Source organism: Herpailurus yagouaroundi, unplaced genomic scaffold (genome assembly GCF_014898765.1).
Source record: "Herpailurus yagouaroundi ecotype Mexico unplaced genomic scaffold, PumYag 184, whole genome shotgun sequence".
Lineage (NCBI taxonomy): Eukaryota > Metazoa > Chordata > Mammalia > Carnivora > Felidae > Herpailurus > Herpailurus yagouaroundi.
Genome location: NW_024412415.1, coordinates 10092673 through 10111443, shown reverse-complemented (window position 1 = coordinate 10111443; position 18771 = coordinate 10092673). Strand labels below are relative to the sequence as shown.

The window sequence follows — 18771 nt, the reverse complement described above, 5'->3', positions numbered from 1 at the left end:
AGGGAACAGATGAAGAAAGAGGAACCTGAAAACAAGCACATATCGAAGTAGCCCTTAAAGAGGTGGAATGAAAAAAAAAAAAAAGAGGTAGAATGAAAGTAAAAGTGACTTTGTAGATTCCAAAGGAGGAGATATTTTCAAGAAGGGAGTGGTTAAAATTAATCATTTAGGGGATACCTGGGTGACTCAGTTAATTGTCCGACTTCGGCTTTGGTCACAATCTGATGGTTCATGGGTTTGAGCCCCATGTTAGGTTCTGTGCTGACAGTTTAGAGCCTGGAGCCTGCTTCGGATTCTGTGTCTCCCTCTCTCTCTGCCCCTCCCCTGCTCATACTCCGTCTCTCTCTCATAAATAAACATTTAAAAAATAATAATCATTTAATTATCTTACAGCATTATTTGAGTGTGTGTGCATTGCATACTGTCTGCCCAGAGAAGCTATAAACTCTGAGGGGAGGGTCTTACACTTCTCCATATCTTCTCTGATGATATGCATGGTGATGCATGAATAGTCTAGAACAGGAAAGCAAGTGTGCTGTAATTTCTCAATCCTGTGTCCAGAGAGGACATTGTTGACTGGCCCCAGAACCTTTTCCCATAAGCCTGGGAATTAGCTTCCAAAGGCTGTTTAAAACTGAGCTCCACGATCTCTCGGTCCGTGAGTTCGAGCCCCGCATCGGGCTCTGGGCTGATGGCTCAGAGCCTGGAGCCTGTTTCCGATTCTGTGTCTCCCTCTCTCTCTGCCCCTCCCCCGTTCATGCTCTGTCTCTCTGTCCCAAAAATAAATAAACGTTGAAAAAAAAAAAAATTTAAAACTGAGCTCCAGTTAACCACTTACCAATCCATCAAAGTGAGCATGGGAGATAAAGTCTGTTTGATATTCCTGTCTTCTATAGATACTGCAACCTTGTACATTTTGATTATTACCTTTCTGTTTTTCATTTTTATAAACAATAGTATTTTTAGCCTATTTTTGCCTATAATTTTCTATTTCCTGTATCATTTATTGAAAAGTAATGTAAAATAACCTGATTTCAAAAAACATGTCATGCTACCCACTGCTGATGAAATACCCAGAATGGCTCCTAACCATTTGTTTTCCTTATCTAACCTTCCTTCCTCCTTACCTCTCTTCTCCCAGACAGAAAATGTCTGGGTTACAATTCTTGCTGTCTTCTCAGTAGGCAAAGGTTGTGAACTTGTTCAGTAAAAAGATAACCTAGCTCATAATAGAGATCTCTTTGTTTCCAATCCAGTGCAACCTTTATTTGTATTTTATTGGGATATAATATATTCCCTGTAGAATGCTCAGGTCTTAAATGTTCAGTGGCTCTTAACAATTGTGTGTAACCACTGCTCACAATAAGATCCAGAACATTTCCATTAATCCAGAAAGTCTCCTCCTGATGCCCACCTTTCTGAATTGAAATTTCTTAGCATCTCTAGGATTTTTTAGCCACCACATTAGCATGATGTTGTTGTGGCTTCTTTTAGCTTTTGTATCCATTTCTTCCTTGCAGGAGACTGAAGAGCCAATTGTAGAGTGTCAGGAATGTGAAACCGAAGTTTCCCCTTCACAGACGGGGGGCTCCTCAGGTGACCTGGGGGATATCAGCTCCTTCTCCTCCAAGGCATCCAGCTTACACCGCACGTCAAGTGGGACGAGTCTCTCAGCCATGCACAGCAGTGGCAGCTCAGGGAGAGGAGCCGGACCACTCAAAGGGAAAACCAGCGGGACAGAACCCGCAGATTTTGCCTTGCCCAGCTCCCGAGGAGGCCCAGGAAAACTGAGGTGCAGACAGGGTCTCCAGAGAGAGAGCTACAGCAGGGGCAGGGTTGCTGACATTTTAATATCACAGGAAAAGGGGAGTAATGGGAAATCCCCCCCCCCCATCCTCCAACTAGGAAAATTCAAATATTCTTCCTCCCCTTTTGTTCCTCTCCTGTTTGGGTTTGCATGGGAGAAAGGGTGGAGCCCTTTGAGAGCTAGACTCCTAAGAAAATGTAGAAAAACAGGTGAGGGGACTTTGAGAATGCTGGCACATGCTGCTGCCACCCCCATTTTCTGTAGCCTGTAGTGTTTTGACTGGGAGTGCAAAAAGTTTAGGGTAGTAACCTCAACCTGATACATCCCTAGCTTTTTGTTATCCTCTGCAGGTGTCTAGAGCCTGTAGTAGAAGAGAAGGCAGGGAAGAAATGGGTGTGCTATTTTTGAGGGCAACAGTAGGAAGCTTTGTCAGGAGGGAATAGACTTCCATAGAGGAGGATGTCCTTTACTCGTTATCCTACACTCCTACTCCCTGGCTGATATTTTGGTGGTGGGTGTGCAGGCCAGCTTCCTGCTGTGTTGGAGGTCTAATACATGTTGGCCTGGCATGTGGTTTAAGGGCCATGGGGAGACTTTGTGGAGAAAGGATCCAGTAGCAGGTGCTGTCAGACTAACCTGTCTTCATTCTCTAGTCCTAGAAAAGGGGTCAGTCAGACAGGGGCGCCAGTGTGTGAGGAGGATGGTGATGCAGGCCTTGGCATCAGACAGGGAGGGAAGGCTCCAGTCACGCCTCGTGGGCGCGGGCGAAGGGGCCGCCCGCCTTCTCGGACCACTGGAACCAGGTACCCGGGTAGTGTGAGATACACTTAGTCTATGACTTATGCAGAAAAAAAGGGAGTAGAGAGAAGAGAGGGGAGTAGAGAGTATGTGGGGTGTCAGGAGGGACATGAGGGGTCCACATTGACTTGGGAGTGGGCAGGGATCAGAGAGGCCACCGAGAAACCAGGCTTAGGCCTGTGATGGGGTCCTCCAAGAATGGGCTGAGGAAGACCCATGGACAAAGGAGTGGGAAAATTGGCAGTTAGAAACTTTTCTTAGTTTAACTGCCTTCTCCTATCTCTTATCTTTGTTTAGAGAAACAGCTGTTCCTGGCCCCTTGGGCATAGAGGACATATCACCCAGCATGTCACCAGATGATAAATCCTTCACTCGTATTGTGCCCCGAGTGCCGGACTCCACCAGGCGAGCAGACACGGGTGCCGGTGCTTTGCGTCGAAGTGACTCTCCAGAGATTCCTTTCCAGGCTGCTACTGGCCATTCTGATGGCTTAGATGCCTCCTCTCCAGGAAATAGCTTTGTGGGACTCCGTGTTGTAGCCAAGTGGTCGTCCAATGGCTATTTTTACTCTGGGAAAATCACTCGTGATGTCGGAGCTGGGAAGTATAAATTGCTCTTTGATGATGGGTACGAGTGTGATGTGTTGGGCAAAGACATTCTGCTGTGTGACCCCATCCCACTGGATACGGAAGTGACAGCCCTCTCGGAGGATGAGTATTTCAGTGCAGGTAATAAAGGGAGTGGTGTCTGTAAGAGATTTAGTGTGCCTGGGCCAGTCCTCTCTCCAGTCAGTAATTACCAAGGGCATTCTCTCCAGCCCAACTACTCTTCTTCAGGGGTCTCCAAAGCTACAAATTCCATTCCTACTATGTGAGGTACTCTCACACTGGCTTTTTGTTTTCATTTGTTGCTTATTTTTGAATTAAGTTAAAAGAATTTTTTTTTTTTTAATATTTATTTTTGAGAGAGAGAGAGAGAGACAAAGTATAAGTCGGGGAGGGGCAGAGAGAGGGAGACACAGAATTGAAGTAGGCTCCAGGCTCTGAGCTGTCAGCACAGAGCCCGATGCGGGGCTCGAACTCACGAACCAAACCGTGAGATTGTGACCTAAGCCAGAGTCAGACGCTTAACTGACTGAGCCACCCAGGTACCCCTGAACTTACTTTGGAATAATATATTTACAGAAAATGTACAGACTGCTGTGTAAAGTACAAAATACTGTGATAATGTGAGAAGTTCTCAACTACCCCTCAGCCAGCTTCCACTCTTGTTAACATCTTATGATAGCATGGTACATTTGTCAAAACTAAGAAACCAACCTTGATTCCTTACTAACTAACTAAATTCCAGGCTTTATTTGCATTTTATCAGGTTTTATATATCCTTTTTCTATTCCAGGATCCAATCCATTAGTCTTCATGTGTCCTTTGATCTGTGACAGTTTCTGAATCTTTTCTTGTTTTTCATGGCCTTGACAGTTTTAAGGAGTGTATGGTCAGATATTTGTCCCTCAGTTCTGGTCCGTCTCACCTTTTGTTTTATATTGGAGTTATAGGTTTTGAAAAGAATGCTATGGAGGTAAAGTGCTCTTTTCATTATGTCATGGAGGATTGAGGCCTATGACATCCACAGGACATCACTAGTCACGTTAACCTTTATCACTTACTTAAAGTATTTGCCCGATTTCTCCACTGTAAAGTTAGTGTTTTTCCCTTTCGATTTATCTGCTTTTTCACCACTGACTTAAACTTAGTACCTGCCTTGCTAGGAATCTAGTAGATATATTGAGATATTTTTGCTTAGGAAGACGTCGTTAGTACTATATTTTTATGTCTGCACAGCAACCATTTACTGTCTGGTTTGAAAAAAATAAAAATTTTTAAGTAGCCAGTTCCTCTGATAATGAGATATTTGTATTATGACTGTTGCATGTGCCAGTTCTTTGAATATATTCCCTTTTTTTGAGCTAATTTGGAAATAAATGTGTTGAGTTTGTCATTTGAAAACATCCTGTCTGGAGATTTTTTGGAACATAAATTGGGATATAATGGGCAAAAATGCCTCTGGTGAAGTCTCCTCAGACTTGCTTGTGATTTGGACTCCTGAGTAGTTTTTTGCCCCTTTATTTCATTGTTAATCTTTACCTTCTAGTCCTGGGTAACACTTAGCTTTAGGTGGCATCATTTAGTAGCATGTGGATGTAGGTCTTTTATGACCTTTGGCTTACATAGTTTGTATCAAATATATCCATTGTATCAAATGTATCCATTAGGTTTAAAGCCTGTCTTGGAGGTCCTCTTAAGACCAAGAGACAGTTCTGTATCCAGTGTGAATTATGGCATCAAGGGGTGGGGTGTCTCTTGTGTCTCATTTATCAAGGCTGTCTGCTAACATCATCACTAGACTGCTTTGAGTTGTAGTAGCTCTTCATCGTTGTGAAGTATATTCTTGGCCTTGGGCTTCATTGTACTCTTGAAAGGGGTCTTTGTGACTTAGTTTGCTGGTAGAGATTGAAGCCAGACGATGAAGCAGCAAGGGGAAGGGGAGTGATTCTGTGGCATAAATAGAGAACCAAGGCCTGCTTTCACGTCTGTATTTCTTTCCTTGGTGGCATATGCTCTGGGTTTCTTTTAGCCCTTCATTCAAGCACAGACCAGTGGGAGAGAACAAACGGACTCTTCTTTTATAAGAATGAAGAGGTGTTCATGAAAATGCCTTGTTTTTATGTTATATACATTGTGTGTGTGTGTGTGTGTGTGTGTATGTGTATAGCATGTGCAGGTATATAAGTTGTTTATTGGTGGATGGAGGAGGAGGAGTATCCTCTTTTTACAGGTTTGGAAATGGGTCTTGCCCAAGATCACACAGTTTGGTGGTAGCAGAATTAGGCCTAGGCTCAGGTCTCCTAAATTCTAGCCCTGTTCCCTTTTATACTCCACGTTGTGTTCCTTGTAACCTAAAGGCCTTTAGGTTCTGAAGCAGAGCAAGAGCAAGAAAGTAGATAATAGGGAAGATTAGGCAGGGGAGGCAGAATTTATGTGTTTTTTCCTTTCTTTGCTCTGTATCTCTATTTTGATTTAGCCACACAGACACATGCTCTGTCTTTCTCTCTTCGAGTTAAGTCATCTTTCACCTACAGCTTAGCTTAAAGGGGCGCCTGGGTGGCTCAGTCGGTTGAGCGTCCGACTTCAGCTCAGGTCATGATCTCGCAGTCCGTGAGTTCGAGCCCTGCGTCAGGCTCTGGGCTGATGGCTCAGAGCCTGGAGCCTGCTTCCGATTCTGTGTCTCCCTCTCTCTCTGCCCCTTCCCCGTTCATGCTCTGTCTCTCTCTGTCTCAAAAATAAATAAATGTTAAAAAAAAAAAGAATTATCACTGTCTCCAAAGAAACCAAGAAAGAAAGGTTTAGTAATTTATAATGGGATTATTAAGAAACCACATGTCATTTCAAGAAATAATTGAACCTCTAATAACTCATAAATGCTGGCTTTTAGGAGGCTTTATTTTATAACCAAAGGATTCCTTCTGTTGAGAATCATGTCCCAATCTCAGGGTTGTAGCTACATATATTCTTAAGTGGTGGTGGTGTCTGAGATTGACAGCTGGGATTTCAGTACTAACTTCAGTCCACTGTCGGACTTCCTGATGCCCTGACACAACCTGTTGTGCAGACCCACTGTGAGTGGCTGCCAAGCAACCTAAAACAATAGCAGGCTGCTCTTATGTTTTTCCCACCCAGGAGTGGTGAAAGGGCATAGGAAGGAGTCTGGAGAGCTCTACTATAGCATTGAAAAAGAAGGCCAAAGGAAGTGGTACAAGCGAATGGCCGTCATCCTGTCCTTGGAGCAAGGAAATAGACTGCGAGAGCAGTATGGCCTTGGCCCATATGAGGCAGTAACACCCCTTACCAAGGCAGCAGATATCAGCTTAGGTAAGACCTTTGTTTCCTAGCTCCGGGCCCCTGTCCTGTTTGTGGTGGGAAGAGCGGTTTCTAGAGCAATCAGGATGCTTCGCTAAATCTTACAAGTCCTGTGTGGTTTATGAGATGCTAATGAGCTGCCATTTTCTGGAGCCACCACCTATCTCTGTTTCCTTCCCAGGACCACATGGTAAATCCTCAGATTCTTCTGGTCTTCCCAGTTCTTCAGGGGACCAGATACATTTCAGTCGTGGCTGAGACTGAAACAGAATGGCAGCTTAAAAGAGGTTTCCTGTTCTCATAGGAGGTGGAGGAAAGGGTGTGGTGATATCTAAATCAGGCTCTGCCCAGCTTCTTGGAGTCCAGGGCCTCAGACCATGGGAGTTGACCAACCTTTGACTTATCCTATCATAGACAATTTGGTGGAAGGGAAACGGAAACGGCGCAGCAACATCAGCTCCCCAGCCACCCCTACTGCCTCCAGCAGCAGCAGCAGCACAACCCCTACCCGCAAGATTACAGACAGCCCTCGTGCCTCCTCGGGAGTTCTCTCAGGCAAAAGAAAACTGATCACTTCTGAAGAAGAACGGTCCCCTGCCAAGCGAGGCCGGAAGTCTGCCACTGTGAAACCTGGTGAGTACTCCCTTTTGCCTCATCCTCCCTCAGACCACTGTGGAATGCAGGGCCAGCTGCTGGAGAGAAGGAGCCTGATAAGTGGCAATGGTCGCTCTGTCCTTCTACAAAGTTGGGATCCTGCACAAGCACAGGTAGTACTCAGCTTACTGCATCCACCTTTACACATCTCTCAGCAGAGTCCAGTGGAGATAGATAAGACACTAGGTCTTGATTGGAAACATTCATTGAGTTCTGTATAAGTTCCAGGAGGGAAAGAAACTGAATTTTAAGCAGATTCCTTTATCTGGCACCATCTTCTACCTCAGGAAGCTCTGCTTCCTGAGTCTTTTTGTGCTCAGGGCCCTCTGGCTCTCCCAGACTTCCTACTGAAAGCTAGTACCTCAGTCTGCATCTCCTTGTACTGTTCCTCAAACACCTCCTTTCCACGCACTCATGTTTCATGTTAACAGGAATTCATCCGTCTATTGTTCACGGAGTCTCTAATATCCAGCCCCAGCCATTGTGGGTTCTGGAGACACAGGTGTAAAGTCCTCAGTGTCTGCCCTGAGGGAGCTCTCTCAGTGCAGCAGACTGAGCGGGTTCATCGGTTGTTACGTTGTCCTAGCACCAGAGTTCCTTTTGTTTCCTGTATATTTGTGTTGTGTCATCTCCATATGTGTCCAGCACCCCTGTTGTGTTCAGGGTATGTGAGGCATGGAACTAAGTCCTTCAATATTACTTCAAATAGTCCCAATGAGGTTTAGATGCTAGAATTCATTTTCTAGTTGAAGAGTTTGAGGTACAGAAAAGTTGGCTAACTTTACCAAGGTGACCTAGTAATCCAGAATTCAAACTCAGGCAGTTTGACTTTGAAGTCCAGGGTTATACATACTACATCAGACTGTTCTCCTCCTGCTGGTTTTGTTTTAGGGAGGCATGACCTGTCTGTCATCTTAGCCTCCTAATGAGGCTATGATTCCGCTTCTTCAAATCAGGTATTTGTTTTCTTCTTGAGGACTTATTGGGGCACTCGTAGCATGGGTGTTCTGGGAGTCCTGGGCTGGCCGGTGCACTTACTCACCCCCAGGGGTTGGAAACTGGGATAATTGAAGCAGGCTGTTTTGCTGTAGCTCCATCAGTGAGTAAGAACACTTTATTACCAAGTATTCTGTGCACCGTTCTGGTGACGGTTAGGCATAGGGTGGGAGTAACTGCTGGGTACACTTCTTGGTAACAAAAAAAATGGGTTTTTTGTTGTTGTTTTTTTTGTTTTTAAGGGCTGTTTCAAAATATCACATATCCTGGGGAAATCAGAGCACTGAGCAAGAGAAAGTGGGCTGAAGATTTCTAAGTATTTTTCACTCTTACCTAAACTTTGTTTATATTAGAACCGCTACTTTCTTCAGATCCCAGAAGTATTTAGTTTGGCTGTATAAAAACAATACTAGTTGATATTCATTTATAAATTGTCATGACTGTATAAAACTTAAACACATAAAATTTCTCTGCATTGTAAATTGGGTCCTGGGACCCAATAGGGGTCCATAGGAATGGTCTTTGGTCAGTAGCTCAAAAAACCTGGTCAGGACATTGCCTACCCATCCTGTCATGCCCAGGCAGTGGTCTGTATCCTTCTAGTAATTGTGTCTCCATCCCTTCCAGGTGCAGTGGGGGCAGGAGAGTTTGTGAGCCCCTGTGAGAGTGGAGACAACATGGGTGAACCCTCTGCCTTGGAAGAGCAGAGAGGGCCTTTGCCCCTTAACAAAACCTTGTTTCTGGGCTATGCCTTTCTTCTCACCATGGCCACAACAAGTGACAAGTTGGCCAGCCGCTCCAAACTGCCAGATGGCCCTACAGGAAGCAGTGAGGAAGAGGAGGGTAAGTCCCTAGGAAGCCCTGGGGGCTCTGACACATGAGCATTTTCTTCCTTTCCATTCACTTATGAGCCTATAAAGTAAGCAGTGCAAGTGGTGTCTGAGATCTTGGTCAGGAAAGTTAATGAATTCTCCTTCTTAATTTATAGACGGTTTTCACAAAATTCCTCTTAGTGGCTCCTCAGAACAATCCTGTGAGGCATATGGGACATAGATCTTACCGTCCATTTTACAGATGAGGAAACAAGCTTAGAGAGGTTAAAACCATGCTTTTTGTCTGCAGTAATGGTAGATTTGGGACTAGAACCCAGTGTTCATTCTATCCTATGACAGTCCTCCAAGTCAGGTTTCTGAATGCCCTGCCATCTTTCCCATCTGTGTTCTAGGGGCAGTTGCTAGAGAAAACCCACCTGGGGGCAAAGTTGATTCTTGTGAGGTCTGTGCATAAGACAGAGAATGTAGGGTGCCCAGGGCCCCAGGGTGATATCAGAGAAACAGCTTCTAAGCCTTTTCAACTCTTGTATCTCTGCTCAACCTTAACCTAAATCTATATATTGTATTTCTGTGTGGTCTATGACTTAGGGTTTGAGTGAAGGCTGTAGTGGGGACAGGTAAAAATCATTTGAACTGTCTAAAGAGTATGTGATCTAGGAGAGAAAATGGGTGGATACAAATGTATACACTGTGACTCACAGCAGCATCCACATATGTCTGTGAACCGTAAGGTGCAGCTGGAGTGATGTTCTGCAGATTAGAGTTACTATATCTTACACGAGGGAATCGAATTGGGGAACATGGTTTCATAAAATAGCACCACTGCAAATCTGCGATGGTAGGCATTTCAGGTGTGTAGACAACTCTTCCCCTAATTAACCAAAACCAACCATAGCCATGTGGAAATCTGTACAGGGCTATGGGAAGGGTGATCAGAGAATTGAAATTAGGGTTTATGCTGTTTGGAAGGTGCATAAACAGCCATCAGTAGAGCGACTCTAGGGTGTGGGAGCAGGTGTGGCATGTGTGGGGTTTCAAAGTTAAGTGTGTGCCCAGCTTTGTTTGTCAGACAGAATTCAGATAGGTATCATTGGCGATAAGGTGTATGAAGAGTTTCCTAGCTAAGAGTGTAGTTTACTTTGATGATAATGGGAGTCCCGTGAGGATTCTGCAGGATGTGGCATCAAAACAGTGTTTGTGGTCTTTTCTTTTGCTTTCACAGTATTGCTAGACTCTGGACTTTATTCTCCAAGATGCTCCTAGCCCTTGCATAGACCAGGACTTCACAAGGCAACTCTATAATGTTTTATCTGTGGTATAGCATAGTCAAGAAAGGCAGCTTTGGGGGTGTGCCCGGGTGGCTCAGTTGGTTAAGCATCCAACTCTTGATATTTGGTTCAGGTCATGATCTCATAGTTCATGAGATCTAGCCCCATGTCAGGCTCTGTGCTGACAGCGTGGAGCCTGCTTGGGATTCCCTGTCTCTCTTTGTCCCTCCTGTATGTGCGCTCCCTCTCTCTCAAAAAAATAACCAAACATTAAAAACAACTTTGGTATAAGATGCAGACTGTCCAACAGCTGTGAGCCTGTGTGAGATTAATAAACTCAACTCCTAAAAATTCCCTCCACTGATGGCTGATATATCAAATGTTTATAATCCCAACCTTGCAACCATGTGCGAAAGGAGGTAGGCCTTATCTAAATGAGGAGGAGAAATTGGACATTTTTAAGAGATGGCCAGGTTTCTCATGGAAAATGTGATTATAGTGAACATGTCTGCTTTATCATCGGACACTGCCCAGAAGTACCAAAATCCTTGATGTTTTTGGCATGTGAGAATGTTGACAGGTACCTCAGTCTCAAGAAGCCTGGAGACATTTGTACTGAAACAACCTACAGAATATTAATAGTTTTGGGGCTCCTGGGTGGCTCAGTTGGTTAAGCATCTGACTTCGGCTCAGGTCGTGATCTCACAATTTGCGGGTTCAAGCCCTGCATTGGGCTTCGTGCTGACAGTGCAGAGCTTGCTTGGGATTCTCTCTGTCTCTCTCTCTCAAATAAACTTTAAAAAAAAAAAAAAGAATACTTATAGTTTAAAAGAAACTATGTGACATGACTAATAGATAAATAGATAAATGGGAATCTTAGATGCTAGTTTATATCAGGAGCTCATAGAATGCTTAAATCCATTTAATGAGACATATTTATTAATGAGTTAAGAATATGGCACCTGGTATTGTTAGGAGGTACACTATCGGGGACCCATCAGCCATAGGGATTGACTCTAGAGTTGGGTTTTAGTATCTTCATCCTTGATTTTATTTTATTTATTTATTTATTTATTTTTGCTATTTATTTATTTATTTATTTATTTTTTATTTATATATGAAATTTATTGTCAAATTGGTTTCCATACAATACCCAGTGCTCATCCCAAAAGGTGCCCTCCTCAATACCCATCACCCACCCTCTCCTCCCTCACACCCCCCATCAACCCTCCGTTTGCTCTCAGTTCTCAACAGTCTCTTATGCTTTGGCTCTCTCCCACTCTAACCTCTTTTTTTTTTTTTTTTCCTTCCCCTCCCCCATGGGTTCCTGTTAAGTTTCTCAGGATCCACATAAGGGTGAAACCATATGGTATCTGTCTTTCTCTGTATGGCTTATTTCACTTAGCATCACACTCTCCAGTTCCATCCACGTTGCTACAAAAGGCCATATTTCATTTTTTCTCATTGCCACGTAGTATTCCATAGTGTATATAAACCACAATTTCTTTATCCATTCATCAGTTGATGGACATTTAGGCTCTTTCCATAATTTGGCTATTGTTGAGAGTGCTGCTGTGAACATTGGGGTACAAGTGCCCCTATGCATCAGTACTCCTGTGTCCCTTGGATAAATTCCTAGCAGTGCTATTGCTGGGTCATAGGGTAGGTCTATTTTTAATTTTCTGAGGAACCTCCACACTGCTTTCCAGAGCGGCTGCACCAATTTGCATTCCCACCAACAGTGCAAGAGGGTTCCCGTTTCTCCACATCCTCTCCAGCATCTATAGTCTCCTGATTTGTTCATGTTGGCCACTCTGACTGGCGTGAGGTGATATCTGAGTGTGGTTTTGATTTGTATTTCCCTGATAAGGAGCGACGCTGAACATCTTTTCATGTGCCTGTTGGCCATCTGGATGTCTTCTTTAGAGAAGTGTCTATTCATGTTTTCTGCCCATTTCTTCACTGGGTTATTTGCTTTTCGGGTGTGGAGTTTGGTGAGCTCTTTATAGATTTTGGATACTAGCCCTTTGTCCGATATGTCATTTGCAAATATCTTTTCCCATTCCGTTGGTTGCCTTTTAGTTTTGTTGGTTGTTTCCTTTGCTGTGCAGAAGCTTTTTATCTTCATAAGGTCCCAGTAATTCACTTTTGCTTTTAATTCCCTTGCCTTTGGGGATGTGTCGAGTAAGAGATTGCTACGGCTGAGGTCAGAGAGGTCTTTTCCTGCTTTCTCCTCTAAGGTTTTGATGGTTTCCTGTCTCACATTCAGGTCCTTTATCCATTTTGAGTTTATTTTTGTGAATGGTGTGAGAAAGTGGTCTAGTTTCAACCTTCTGCATGTTGCTGTCCAGTTCTCCCAGCACCATTTGTTAAAGAGACTGTCTTTTTTCCATTGGATGTTCTTTCCTGCTTTGTCAAAGATGAGTTGGCCATACGTTTGTGGGTCTAGTTCTGGGGTTTCTATTCTATTCCATTGGTCTATGTGTCTGTTTTTGTGCCATCTTCATCCTTGATTTTAGATGATGGAATTAAAAACCTGTTCATTTTAACCTCAGGTCAGGCAGGGCCACTCATAAATCACAAATAAAATGAAATCCAAAATGAGAAAAAGTAGAGGAATGGACTGCTGCCTAGACAGGGTAATATTTGATTACACAGGTGCAAGGAAGTATAATTGGGGATTAAAATCTGGAAACAGACCTGGATTAAGCAGACATAAAATAGAAGTCTTGGGGAAAATAAAGGGCCATGAGAGGCCCCGGGAGCGACTCAGCAGTAGTGTTGGTACTGAGAATTGTGACAAATGTGTATTGAGATGGATCAAAAGGATACAGTGATGAAACAGAAATAGTCCTGCTCTCATCTGAGTGTTTTATAACCATGTAAAGTTTCTAGTTTTCATTTTAAGAGGAACGTGAGAATGTGTAGTCAAGGACAGAGCAATGGACATGAATAGGCTGGCCAGTCCTCTCTAGAGGTGTAGAGGACTGAGTGTGGGGCGTCAGCGCTTGTGGGTGGCTCCATCAGTAAGGAGGGCACCACAGGCCTGGCCTGTCTGCACAGGCTCTGTTCTGTCAGTTACCACTGGCGTGAGGGGGAAGGGAATGGTCTTGGCACTAAACTCTTATGAATTTGGTTGGGTTTTTTATTTGTGATAAGTTCATTAGAACTTTATTTCTCAGAACTCCTAATTAACTAAAATCTCTAATGTCTTTTTTTTTTTTGTCTTTTCTTTTTTAATGTGTTATTTATATATGAGAGGAGCAGATATTTGGTCAAAAGAAGCAATTTCTAATTGCCTAGGGTCATTACAGCTTCAGCCTCATCTCTCATAACTTCTACTTCACCCTCAAGACTGTAAAGCAGTCATTGGTGTTCAGTGTCCTGAGGTACTTCAAGATCATCAAAGGTAGATAGTTTTCAATAAAAAGGTTGAAATAGGATTTCTCTGGCTAGCCTTCACTTAATCAGCTACATTGTAGAAACCCTACTTTCTTTGAGTATTCTGGTTCTTCAGAGTTTTAGTGTACAAGGGGTAAAAAATTCTGATGAAGGGGGAATTTGAAGGCTTTGTTACAAAAAGTGCTAATCGGCTATTCTTCATCTCCACAACAGGCAGAATTAGAGGAAATGGGCTTAGTTTGCAGGAGACATTTAGGGTAGTCCTAAGGAACAACTTCCTGATGGTAAGGTTATTCAAATTGGAGTACATTACCATGGGAACTGGTTGTGTGTCCATCCCTGTTAACAGTCCCATGACTTGGTACAGAAACCTTTGATGTTTTTGGGTTTAGGACCTACCCCCATTTCTCATCTTTCCCACCCTTTCTGCTCTTGTCCCTGCTTTCGGCAGCATTTTATAGTGCTCATGACAAATCTCTTTCTGACCCATGGGAAAGCTCTTGACCTGTCTTTAGGATATAGTGCTATGGAGCTAGCTGGGAGTGTCAAAGGAGGCAGTAAGAGGCAGGCTTAAAGTAGTAAATACAAAACTAACTAGTAATTATTATCTTGGTTATTTTTTTAAATAGAATTTTTAGAAATTCCTCCTTTCAACAAGCAGTATACAGAATCCCAGCTTCGAGCAGGAGCTGGCTATATTCTTGAAGACTTCAATGAAGCCCAGGTGAGGAGTTTCTTTGTGTAGCTTCCCAGAAGGGCAGTAATGAGAAGAGTCTGAGGGGGAGGGGATGGAGAGGTTGGGTACACCAGGTAGACAGTTGAGGAACTGGGAAACTGCCACAAAGTTGTTGCATCAACTAGAATTTTTACGTGGGTGTAATGAAGAGAAGTTAGACCCCTTCTTGTTAAAGGCTGTGGTTCTATTCTTGGGACAAAAGTAGGTTAAAATTTGTTTAATAGAAATTCCTATCAGAGTGTTGCTGATTCTCAGCCTACAAGGTTGAATATCTGGGATTGGGTGGTTCCTTGAGGGTTTAGGCCCCCAGAAACCTGCAGGTGAGGCAGGGAGAACATCTAAGGAAGCCTGTGGGCCTTTCATTGAGAAAGGCGACCTTGGGTAGAAGGATAGGTTCAGGGACATCTGGGTGGCTCAGTTGGTTGAGCTTGATTTTGGCTCAGGTATTGATCCCACGGTCATGGGATTGAGCCCCGCCGCGGACTCTGCATTGAGCATGAAGTCTGCTTAAGGTTGTCTCTCTCTCTCTGTCTCTGCCTCTGCTCCTCTCCAGTTTGCACATGTGCTCTTAAAAAAAAAAAAAAAATCACATTTTGGGTAGTATTTTAGAAGTGTTCAGATCTATTCTCTGTGATTAAGGGCTGCTATTCAGGGGCTTTCTGTACAAGTAACCAGGCCCATTGCTTCTGTTCCTTTTCTTCCAGTGTAACACAGCCTACCAGTGTCTCCTAATTGCAGATCAGCATTGTCGAACCCGGAAGTATTTCTTGTGCCTTGCCAGTGGGATTCCTTGTGTGTCTCATGTCTGGGTCCATGATAGTTGCCATGCCAACCAGCTCCAGAATTACCGCAATTATTTGCTGCCTGCTGGGTATAGCCTTGAGGAGCAGAGAATTCTGGATTGGTGAGTATTTGAGAGCCTATCTAGAATGGTAGGCAGGAAGACAGCAAGCTCTTGGAGTGAGGAGAATCAAGGTGAGAGTGTTTCTAGAAATCAGAATGATCATAGGATAAATTAGAGAACTTGAGTGAGTTTATTTTAGTAGTTCATCCAGTTTATGTCCATAGGGTACCCTGGTTAAGGACCTTTTGAAGATGTGTGAGGATTTCCATGTAGGTTCAGTGTTCTTGACCTCTAAGGTTAGGGGACTGAATTTCAAGCAAGGCATTTTATTCTTAGCCCCAGGACAAACCTGGACAGCAGAAGGGATATATTAGAAGGCTAGGATCCCAGAGAATACAGGATTCGTAGGAGAAGAGAAGGGGAGTGGTACCGTAATGCAGGGCTTTTGAAAATATCCACACGTTGTTGGATGTAACCTGTCACGTTAGGGTCTTCTCTAATTCCAAGGTGCTGTGTCTCTGACTCCTTTGTAGGCAACCCCGTGAAAACCCTTTCCACAATCTGAAGGTACTCTTGGTGTCAGACCAACAGCAGAACTTCCTCGAGCTCTGGTCTGAGATCCTCATGACTGGGGGGGCAGCCTCCGTGAAGCAGCACCATTCAAGTGCCCATAACAAAGGTACCTGGAAAGTGTATGTGGTGTTACTGCTCCAAGGATTTCCTTCGACCCATAAGTGTTAGGCCCTGTGGTCTGTTAGGTTGACCATATCCGTGTTTCTTCTCTTAGAAAGGCACCACCTTCAGGAGCCACTAGGGGGGAGGCTCTGTGCTTCTGCTGGTGTCCAGTGGTGTCTTTATAAATAATTCTACAAGGTTAGCATACGGTGATTACAGCTTTTCTCTTTGGGTCGTGATCAGTAACACTGATATAAAGGGCTGGAGTTTGGGCACAGTGCAACATACTGGCACATCTTTAATGGAAGGCTAAATTGAGTCTCCTTTCCTCATCTTCCCCTGCTTCCTGCAGATATTGCTTTAGGGGTATTTGATGTGGTGGTGACGGATCCCTCATGCCCAGCCTCGGTGCTGAAGTGTGCTGAAGCATTGCAGCTGCCTGTGGTGTCACAAGAGTGGGTGATCCAGTGCCTCATTGTTGGGGAGAGAATTGGATTCAAGCAGCATCCAAAATATAAACACGATTATGTTTCTCACTAAGGATATTGGTCTTAACCGATTTTATTCCCTGTTGTGGAGATTGTGTTTTAACCAGGTTTTAAATGTGTCTTGTGTGTAACTGGATTCCTTGCATGGATCTTGTATATAGTTTTATTTGCTGGACTTTTATGATAAAATAAATGTTGAATCTCTTTGGTTGTAGTAACTGGGATTTCTTCATCCATTTCTTTGAACTTAATCGCAGAACAAATAGCAAGACAAACGTGGTACCTTCTCTGTGGTTTTCAGTAGGTTTGTTCGTAGTGGAGGACAGCTTGCCAAGGAAAATAACAAGTGAATTTAAAATTTTTCTGTGCCATCATTGTCGAAAGGTTATCCTGGGCTGTTTAAAATTAGATGCTTCCCAAAACCTAATTTTACAGTAGGTCCAGATCAATAGGTGTAGCTAAAGCTGAATGGAATTGAGCATAGCTCTTAAGTTTCCTGGCAATTAAAAAAATCTCTATTTAAAATTGACCTGACAGCTGACTTGTGGGTACTGTACTTTTTCCTAAAAAGGAAAAAGCACCAGTTGCTCTGAAAGGGCAGTGACTATAAGCTTGATGGGATGACTTTGTGCAAGGATCAACAGGAGAAACACAGTGACACCATTTGGAAATGGCAGAAGTTCTAGTCAGAGGTCCAACATTTTGTAACTGTTATTCCTGTCACAGTTACTAGAAGCTATTCCTTCCCTACCTCTAGCATCAGCCCTGCTGCTGTCCTCTCATTCTCTAAAGCAGGGGTTAAAAACTTTTTCCTGCCAGTTAGGAAGTATTTTAGGCTTCTTGGGCTATTTGATGTGTCACAAGTACTCACCTGTGCCATGATGGCACGAAAGCGATCACAGACAATACGTAAACAAATGAGCGTGGCTGGGTTCCGATAAAACTTTATTTACACCAACAGGTGGCAGGCCATGGTTTGCTAACTTCTCCACAGGCAGCAGTGGAAGGGGTCATCCTCAGCACACAACTGTAGGAAATAGGACGTAGTATGTGGTAGAAGAGATAAGAACCAGATTCAGTAGCTACAGACTGAGGCTGGATTGCTGCATTCTTGTCCAGTATGGAGGGAGTTGTTCAGTGAGTATTTTGGTTCACACCAATATGAACATTAATAATGACCAGTAATGGTTGGGCCAGGTTAGGAGAACCTCAACTCCTATGGTTCTTCTAAGAGGGGATAATTAGACCTGTAATTTTCAGTACTTGAAATCTTAAGAATTTGACCTCAGTTTTCTTAAGGACCCTTTTTTCTTTGTTAGAATACTACTTTAATACATTGTCAATAGCTAGGATTGCCCTTTTACCAGCGTGAGATAAGCGGGAGTTCTTACTGCTGAGTCTCGCAGCTTGAACAGTACCTAGGCGCATAGCAGGTGCTCAATGCATGGATGTGCCCCACGGATGTTCTCCGTGGACTGGATCTGGCAAGGCCGGCAGAGGGAGAGCTGACACCACATGTCTTCCATGGTGGGTGAGTGACGAACTGCCCTAAGGTTGGGCATACCCTTCCACATGGGACGCATTTGTGCCCACGGGTGTTCAGTAGTATTGCTTCTAGCAGAAAAAGGTAGAGCCCTCAGTAGTCTGCAGGCATTTGTTGAAAGGCTGGAGTGTTTTGAATCTTCTGTCACAGATTTGGGAACATGATGGGCCTGTTAGTTTGTGAACCAGATGTTTTCACATCCCGAAACTGAAAGAAAAAAAGAGCCTCATCAAATATGCTTTCCTGCAAAGAAATATGAATCAGGGCAACCTGTGATCTACATAATGTCATCTTAAAACTTAAGTTTGACTCTTCTAAAATCGCTTAGGAAAAATCTGTTTGAGGACATATGAGAAAGAGGAAAAAGAACAATAACATGTTTTTGAATAGGATAGGCCTCTGAGAAAAGCTAACCACCACAAAATCTATTCAACTGAAAAGAAAAGAATTAGAAGGGGCAGTTACCTTTCCCAGACTTGGAAGCTGGGGACCGGTGAGGCAGGCAGGGGTCTGCGGCTGCACAGCTAGTTCATGTCAGAACTGGGAACCACAGCCACACTGCCTCCCAGCAGGGCATCAGCCCAGCCAAAACCTAAACACCCATCTCCGCATCAGGGGTTTTAGTATGTTACTATGATGATGGCTTTTACTGGAAAATAAGCTTCATTCAAATTATTAAAGATGATCAGATGTAGCCCTTTTTCTCTCTGAGCCTGAGTTTGTTTATAAAATAAGGCTATTTGGATGAGACCGTGGCTAGAGCCTCCTAGCTCTGGAATTACAATTTGTTAAAAAGCCACACACACACAC

General features: G+C 43.7%; 2 protein-coding genes across 13 annotated transcripts in view; one reads left to right on the top strand and one right to left on the bottom strand.

The window, feature by feature from the left end:
* The window catches only part of TP53BP1 (tumor protein p53 binding protein 1), a 99062-nt gene extending 82426 nt beyond the window's left edge, over positions 1–16636 (top strand). For 4 of the 10 annotated variants that reach the window (XM_040492470.1, XM_040492469.1, XM_040492473.1 and 1 more), the window contains 10 exons: positions 1521–1792; positions 2461–2610; positions 2903–3333; positions 6343–6534; positions 6937–7155; positions 8800–9015; positions 14305–14399; positions 15116–15315; positions 15789–15934; positions 16283–16636. In XM_040492470.1, the coding sequence (XP_040348404.1) occupies positions 1521–1792; positions 2461–2610; positions 2903–3333; positions 6343–6534; positions 6937–7155; positions 8800–9015; positions 14305–14399; positions 15116–15315; positions 15789–15934; positions 16283–16470 (2109 nt within the window). In that variant the 3' untranslated portion in view covers positions 16471–16636. The other 6 variants (XM_040492468.1, XM_040492467.1, XM_040492472.1 and 3 more) reach the window with 5 other exon arrangements.
* A 711-nt stretch (positions 16637–17347) lies between these two features.
* The window catches only part of TUBGCP4 (tubulin gamma complex component 4), a 35666-nt gene continuing 34242 nt past the window's right edge, over positions 17348–18771 (bottom strand). For 2 of the 3 annotated variants that reach the window (XM_040492486.1, XM_040492485.1), the window contains exon 18: positions 17348–18168. In XM_040492486.1, the coding sequence (XP_040348420.1) occupies positions 18156–18168 (13 nt within the window). In that variant the 3' untranslated portion in view covers positions 17348–18155. The remainder of the gene's footprint in view (positions 18169–18771) is intronic. The other variant, XR_005795797.1, reaches the window with a different exon arrangement.